The sequence below is a fragment of the Nannospalax galili genome, unplaced genomic scaffold, assembly GCF_000622305.1.
Source record: "Nannospalax galili isolate Female #2095 unplaced genomic scaffold, S.galili_v1.0 scaffold221, whole genome shotgun sequence".
Taxonomy (NCBI): Eukaryota; Metazoa; Chordata; class Mammalia; order Rodentia; family Spalacidae; genus Nannospalax; species Nannospalax galili.
In genome coordinates, this window is record NW_008344592.1 from 689,878 (window position 1) to 697,994 (window position 8,117).

The 8,117-nt window shown below is 42.2% G+C and overlaps 1 protein-coding gene across 3 annotated transcripts in view; it reads left to right on the top strand.

Annotated features, from left to right (window-relative positions):
• The window catches only part of Phf20 (PHD finger protein 20), a 123,757-nt gene that overhangs the window by 88,931 nt on the left and 26,709 nt on the right, over positions 1-8,117 (top strand). For all 3 annotated transcript variants that reach the window (XM_008840765.2, XM_008840766.3, XM_029567195.1), the window contains one exon: positions 2,061-2,339. In XM_008840765.2, coding sequence (XP_008838987.1) covers positions 2,061-2,339 — 279 coding nt within the window. The remainder of the gene's footprint in view (positions 1-2,060; positions 2,340-8,117) is intronic.

The window sequence follows — 8,117 nt, forward strand, 5'->3', positions numbered from 1 at the left end:
TACACAAGTGGATAAAGACCAGAAGGCAAGGATTTTGAGGTCTCTTGATGGAGTCTGTCACCCACTCCTATAAGGGGGAAAAAAGTCCAAAGGCCAGAAAGTTGGCACAGTGATTAAGAACACTTGCCGCTATTGCAGAGGGCTGGTGACATAGAACTGTCTGTAACTTCTCTTCCACAGGATCAGATGCCCTATTCTGGCCTTCACAGGCACCAGGCACATACATGTTATACATACACGTGCAGGCAAAACGTATATGCGTAAAATAAAAACTAAAGTTTTTAAAAAAGAAACATCACAGCATGGTGTGTTGACACACCTGTAATCCTAGCATTCGGTAGAATAAGAGATTGTTTAAGGCATGACTTTGTCTCAAGAAATAGAAAAGAAAAAAAAATCTTAAAGTTATCATCATTAAAAGCCCCAGTCTGGCTATATAGTGAGTTTGAGGCCAGCCTTGGGCTGTATAAGACCTTGTTCCAAAAAACCAAACCAAAAAACTTATCAAAGCAAAATCTGAGGACCATTTTTCTTTGTATATGCTAATGTGTAGTAGGAATTTAGGTTAGTGACTTGGAATCTTGAACCTGTTCACGCAGGAGAAACCTCTGTGCTGTCTGTTGGCTCTTAACAAAGGTCTGTTTAAGGTTTGGAAGAGTACAAGGCATCTAGATGGTAATTCAGGTAGCTCCTTGGAAGTAGTGATTTCCACACTGCCCATTTCAGCTCTTTAGAATAAGGAATGGACAGAACTAGGTTGTGAAAATAGGAAAGGAAAAATGCTCCAAGATGTATTTCATATAACATACTTATGAGTGGGCAGGAGAGAATTCTTTTCTGCTGAGGGATCTAGGAGAAGACATTGTGTACTGAAGTAGCATTGGGAGGATGAGCAGGACATGGGTAACAGGTGAGAAGGATCTGCTGAAAGGGAAGCACATGGCCCTGTGAACTGAACACAGTCCATTGTGTACACAGGCAGTAGTGTGGAAAGTCAGGATAATGTTGTGAAATATGAGAAATAGAATTATTCATATTGCTGAAAGTGTTGGATTTAGGAGTCCAGGGGCTGGAAGATGGCGCACCGGTTAAGAGCATTTGCTCCTTTTGCAGAAGACTCAGCTTCTATTCAGCTTCTATTCCCAGCACCCTCATGGTGGCTAACAACTGTCTGTAACTCCAGTTCTAAGGAATCTGACATCCTCTTCTGGCCTTCACAGGCATTACTTGACATGGGTTCACTTGCATATGTGCAGACAAAACACCAATACACATAAAATAAAAATATATAACAAAGAAAAAAAATTTTTTTTTGTCTTTTTAGACAGGGTCTCCTTGTAGCCCCATCTGTCCTGGAACTCACTGTGTAGACTAAGCTGGCCTCGAACTCACAAAGATCCGCCTGCCTCTGCCTCCCAAGTGCTGGGATTAAAGGCTTATGTCACCACACCTGGCAGAAAGAAAATAAAAAAAAAAAAAAGAAATCAAATAGTCCAGTTTGTAATACTTTATTGAGGAAGGAACCATTGTTTAAGCCTTGAATTGTTTATATATCTTTTGTTTTGTTGCTGTTTTAAAAATTACATTGATTGGTTTCTCTGTGTGTGTGTGTGTGTGTGTGTGTGTGTGTGTGTCTGTCTGTCTGTCTGTCTGTGTGTCTGTGTGTATCTGTGCATGTACATGAGTGTAGGTGCCTGTGGAGGTCAGAGGTCTTGGATCCCCTGGAGTTGGAGTTACAGTCAGTTGTGAGCCACCTGATAACAGGTGCTAGGACCCGAACTCAGGTCTTTTGCAGGAACAGTATGCACTCTTAACCACTGAACTAGCCCCCAGTTTCTTCTTTCTAAAGATGAATCCCAATTGTTGCCTGGAAGTTGGATATCTCCTTTCCCAACAGTACTTTGGGAGGTACCAGCAACATGTTCAGGACCTGCAGCAGCACATGTCTGCCACTCTGACACGTTCCCTGATTGTATGCTAATACATGTTCTGTTGTAGCCAGGGTAGACACAGAGCTCTTCACTTTAGTGTTCTTTTTTGTTTGTTTGTTTTCTTCTCAGGACCAAACACTTTTAGGAAAACAGATGGCTTTGTGACATCTAATTTGCCAGCTTTGGACCTAGACCACAAGTTTAGATGCAAAGTTGTGGACTGTTTAAAATTCTTCCGCAAAGCTAAACTGTTGCATTATCACATGAAATATTTCCACGGAATGGAAAAATCACCAGAGCCAGAGGAGAGCCCAGGAAAGAGGCATGTCCAAACGAGGGGCACTTCAGTGTCTGACAAGGCCAGCCACGAGAGCCTGACCAGGAAGCGGGTCTCTGCCAGTTCCCCAAGTAAGTGTCTTCATTCTTTGTCATGTCCTGGGAGGGTTCTCCTGCTTGGGTCACAACACTGACAATGATTATTCAGAAAGCAGCAGTAGATTGTTTTGTCCATTTGAGTAGGTGGTCCTTGGGAGTTGTATCATGGAACTGAGGCCCTCCAGAGGAAACAGGAAATTTGCCTCTATTAATTGGAAGTTGAAAGTTACTTCTGAAGGCTGTGGTGCTCCCAAGATGAGTAGGGACAGTCGAGCAAGGGAACTTGGGAACTGAAGTCAGTAGACTTCCATGCCCCATCCCTGCAGCAGGGCCAAGAGAACTAAAAAAATGTGTGTGGTTCTGTTAGTGCAGATGTGAATCCATATGCCTCATAATTGCACCTGAAGATTTTTTTCTAATAACACTGCTGATTGTATATAGACACCATAATGGTGCCAGTACAGCCACCACCAAATCTCATTTCATTAGCACAGAGAGCCTTGTTAGAGGTCTGTTTCTAAAACTTGAATTGAAAATAAGAGTATTTCAGAAGAGTTAATGAATTTATAGTAATAAATTTTTTTTTTTTTTAAGACCAAACTGGCCTGGATCTCATAGAGATCTACCTGCTTTTGCCTCAGTAAATTTTTCCTTTGTGTTTTGAGGCATCGTCTCCTTAGCCCAGACTGGCCTGAAACTCCCTAAGTATTTGAGCATAATCTTGAATTCCTAGTCTTTCTGCCACTGCCTCCCAAGTGCTGGGATTATAGGAATATGTCACCATACCCAGCAAATTTCTAATAAATTCTACAATACTCTAAGCTTGTTTGTTCGTGAATTTTTATTTATTTATTTATTTATTTATTTATTTATTTGTTTGTTTGTTTGTTTACTTTTGGTCTTTTTGAGACAGAGTCTCACTGTAACCCCAGCTGGCCTGGAACTCACTATGTAGACCCAGGATGGCCTTGAACTCACAAGAAATCCGTCTGTCTCTGCCTCCCAGGTGCTGGGATTAAAGGCATGCACCACTATGCCCAGTCTTGTTTGTTCATTAAATTGTAATGAATAATTTCACAATTATCACACAGTTATTTTGCTTAGAGCTTTTTTACTAAAGTGTGGTAGGTATTGAGCTGGGGAAATGGCTCAATGGGTAAAGTTCTTGCTGAGCAAGCATGAGGACTTGAGTTTGTATTCCAAGCACCCACATAAAAGCCAGGTACAGTGGTGCATGTCTGTAACCCTAGTTCTAGGAATATGGGGAGGAGGAGACAGATGGATCTCAGGGGTTCATTGGCTAAACAGTCTAGCTGGAACAGTGAGCTCCAGATTCATTGAGAGACTCTGTCTCAAAAAATAAGGTAGGGAGCAATTGATGAAGGCACTTAAAGTCAACACAAAGAAAAACACACAAAATTGCTTTTTAAAAAGTTTATAGGAGCCAGGCATAGAGGTACATGCCTTTAATCCCAGGACTTGGGAGGCAGAGGCAGGTGGATCTCTGTGATTGAGGCCAACGTGGTCTACGTAGTAAGTTTTACGCTACCTGAGGCTACATGGAGATCCTGTCTCAAAACAAAAAACCCCTAAGTGTGTAGATATGAAATGCAATATGGAATTCCTAGGACATCTCAGAGGAGGATAAAATGAAGTTTTGGGATTGCGGGGCAGGGCCATGGGAGCTAAGGTGATATCTGGTCCAGTGAGACGTACGTTTAGATGTGCTAGAAAGAGAACGTAGTCAAGCCAAGGTGAGGTTTCTTGATCATATATGCTGTGCTGTTTATCAGATATCTGAACCACATGTGCAGTTTAATATTTTTGAGTAGCCACATTTTGAAGATTTGCAAAGAAATAGATGTTACTTTTTAAAAGCATTTTTTTAACTTTAAAAAAAAATTTAATTTTTATGTGTATGCATGTATTGCCTGCATGTAGGTAAGTGCACCCATGTTGTGCAATGCCCACAGAGGTCAAAAGAGGCTGTCGGATCCCCTGGAACTGGAGTTACAGATAGTTGTTAGCTGCCATGTGGGTGCTGGGATTTGAACCCGGGTCTTCTACAAGAACAACCATAACCACTGAGCCATCTCTCCAGCCCCAATAGATGTTACTGTTAATAGAATATTTGTACACATAATATATCTAAAATATAGGTTAAAGACATACCATATATACAACCATATTTCCATAAAGTTATATTGCCATGTAACATTGTAACCATTGTAGTTTGTGCAAGCATGTTTGTGATGATGAATTTCTCAAAACATGTACCATGTACTTGACATATGACTTATTTTATTGTATATTCAGTACAAAGATTGAGTGCACCATTTTATGTATTTTTTTCTTGAACTAAATCTTTAAAAATCATTATCTGCTTTCTATTTAATAAGCATCTCTCTAAACTAGCTATATTTTAGGTGCTCAGCAGCTGGTAGTGGGTGGCTAGTGGATGCTCAGTTTATTAATCCATGTAGTCCTGTTACCCTCAACTGTAGCCATCTAGCTGTTTACTTGGTGATACCATGTACTGAGTTAAAATGAGTTGCTCAAGGAAGATCAACTGAAAAGGGCCATGGAAGAGTCTCCAGGTGGTCTACAGGGCAGGGCACTCACCACCTCAGTGATTTACCTCAGTTCTGTTCAAACCCCAACAGGGGAGGGATGTCTCTCAGAGCAGGCTTGTATAAGCCAGACTGTGGCAATTGATGGCCGAAGCCTCTGCTAGGTGTTCTTTTTAAAATAGAAACAAGAGCAGAGAAAGTTGCTTATTGAGCATGGGATCAGAGTTACCTTAGGCCAAACTAGCTCAGCCTGTTCATTCAGCACTGATTTATTGCCAGGCTCTGACCTCGGCCCTGCAGGGGAGACCTAAATCCAAACACCAAACTATGATTATTTAGCGATCTCAGTGTCCATTGCTGGCCTGTTCTGCTGGCTTAGGTAGCCCTTTTCCTCTTATGGGTGAATTTAGATTTTAGACCTCTCTTTTTTCTTTTCTTTCTTTTTTTTCCTTTTCTCTTTCTCTCTCCCCTCCCTCCCTCCCTCCTTCTCTCCCTTCCTCCTTTCCTTCTTTCTTTCCTTTCTTTTTTTTTGGTATGACCCTGACTGGCTTAGAGCTCATAGAGATCAGCCTGCCTCTGCTTGTAGCTTCCCAGTGCTGAGATTAAAGGTGAGCACCACCGTGCCCAACCTGATCTCTCTACTTTTGGCTTTTGATTTTATGGTTAGTTCTAAGGTTAAGCTTATTTCTTAGGACTTGAGGGAGCTCTTGCACAAACTACAATGGTTACAATGTTACGAGACAATGTAACTTTATGGAAAAGAGAGCTATCACTGAGTTCTCTTACCTCCTTTCAAATGCCACCTACAGTGTTTACCTGACCCAGCTCTTACTTGGAGCAGTGTTCATTCTAGCTGCATGGGAATCACTGGTGAATTGTTAAATACAGTGATGAGTTGTTTAACCCTAGGGCCTGATTTGGGAAATGTGTTAGGCAGTGTTATAGTTTTATGAACATCATGCAGCACACCTTCATAAACTGAGCTGGCTACGTTGTCACTACTGATATAACATGTTGGGGCCCTCATTGTGTGTGCAGCCAGTTGTTGACATTTCTGTTCAGTGGTCCTAAGTTTATGATTTCTAATTTTTATTATTCCTCAATATAAAGTGATACATGATCAGTGTAAAATCCATATAAAAGAATACTGAAGGCAAAAATTGGCCTCTTGTTGAAATTCCCATCACCTTTGCAGTTATAGTGAGACAGGGTCTTGTGTGGCTGAGCCTTGCTTCTCTAGCTCCAAAGAGGATCTGCAGAACCAATAGGGAAGGTGTTGCCATGTTGGTGCACTGCAGGGACTGGAGTGCCTTTCTGCTTTCCTTACAACCCTTGGATCTCATATGATGCAGTCTCAGATTTTATTCTCTCATTTAGCGAAATAGGATTCCTTTCATTGGGGTTTTAGAAGTCTTTGTGTCAACTGGAGAGTTTTACTTGCCATTTAAAAAAAAATAGAATCTGTTCTGTATCTACCCAGCTGGCAGGGATGGATGGTTCTGGAATACTTTAGGAGAAACCAAAGGGTTTTTAAATCTGTGTCATAGCTTATTTAAAGAGATGCTTTGTAAAACTGGTCAATTTGGCATAAATGTGCCACACAGCCTATTTACTGTCTGGGCTGCAGCTTGACCTTTCTTTCCTGTACTTCTTAGGTGTAGGACAGGGCTTGTGCAGTCAGCAAAGGAGGGCATCCTTCCCACTGTTAGGGAAACACACACGTCACAGGGAGCTTGACAAGCATCCAAATGTAACTCCTTGGCCTGGTTGCTGAAATGGCTAAAGGAACCACACTCTCTCTTGCTGTGATCTTGGTCAGAAATTAAAGCCCTGACAACTAGTCTTCTGTCTGCCATTAACCATCTGGAGATTCAGGACTAGCATCTAAGGAATGGGGACTGGGCTCTGGAGACACATACAGCTTTCATCAGGGTGCTGGTCATTCATGAGAGCAAACATAGCAGCTGCCTATTCTCCCTAGCCCCCTGAAATGAGCCTGTTCTGGGGATCTCCCCTCCCTCTCCTCCCATTACAGCCTCCCTAGATGGTCGGAACTTTGCTGATACTTGCCTAATCTGATAATACAGAATTGAAAAGCATGGAATTAGGTTATATCTTAGACTCCATGTGTAATGTTCAGACTTTTTTTCAGAGTGAGGCCAACACAAGGTGTCCTGTTTACTGATTCACAGCAGTGTGGATTTGATGTCTTCTGAAGTAAAAAAACAGACTGGGGTCCAGTGAGGTGCCTCAGTAGATAAAGTTATATCAATGATGATTGGATGGAAATACTAGGAGCCAGCTGTTCACAGGGGACAAGAAGGGCTCTTGTATTTCTCCTGATGGCCACCTGCACTGTGGGAAAGAACAAGTGGCCATCGGTGAGGAGAGTCTCACCTTCCTTAAGCTAGTGTCTGATTCAGATCCCTGGCAGGAAGTTGTTCCCAGTCTAGTCCAATCAGGACAGCTAACAAGAAGCTCTGTAGCCACCGAACAATTGAAGTCTTCCAAGAGCGCTGACAGCAACCAGAAAAACCTTCCTGGGAGCAGATACTGCAAGTGCAGTCAGTAGTAACGGCTGCATTCGTGTTCTTGCCAGGCACTATTCCAAGATCTTTTTCTTAAATAATTTTTCGGGGGGTATGCAGGGTGCAGAGGTATGTGTGTGTGTGTGTGTGTGTGTGTGTGTGTGTGTGTGTGTATACAGGGTGCAGAGGGTGTGTGTATTTGTGCTTGCGTCCTTGTGCCAAAGGTCAGGCTTGAAAATTATTTCTCAGGAGTCATCCATCTTGTTTTCTGAAACAGGGACCTGGGGTTCACTGATTAGGCTGGCTGGCCAGTGAGACCCAGGAACTTGCCTGTCCCTGTCTCTCAGTGCTGGAGATTACAAGTACATGACACCTAGGCTGGCATCATCATCATCATCATCATCATCATCTATTCCTTGAGGCCAGCTTTTTACGTGGGTTCTGTAGATCAAACTTGGGTTCTCATGCTTGTATAGGAAGCACTTAATAGACTGAGCTCTCTCCCCAACTTTTGGCTGATAGCCCAGCACTTGAGAGGCTTAAGGCAGAGGATTACCATGAGTTCAAGACCAGCTTGAGGTATATGCTGAGTCCTAGGGCAGCTTGAGCTAGAGTGAATCCCTAAGTTTAAAAAAAAAAAAAAAAAAAAGCCTGCATTATATGGAACAGGGATTCTTTTTTTTTTTTTTAATGCAGCAGGGTTTTTTTTTTTT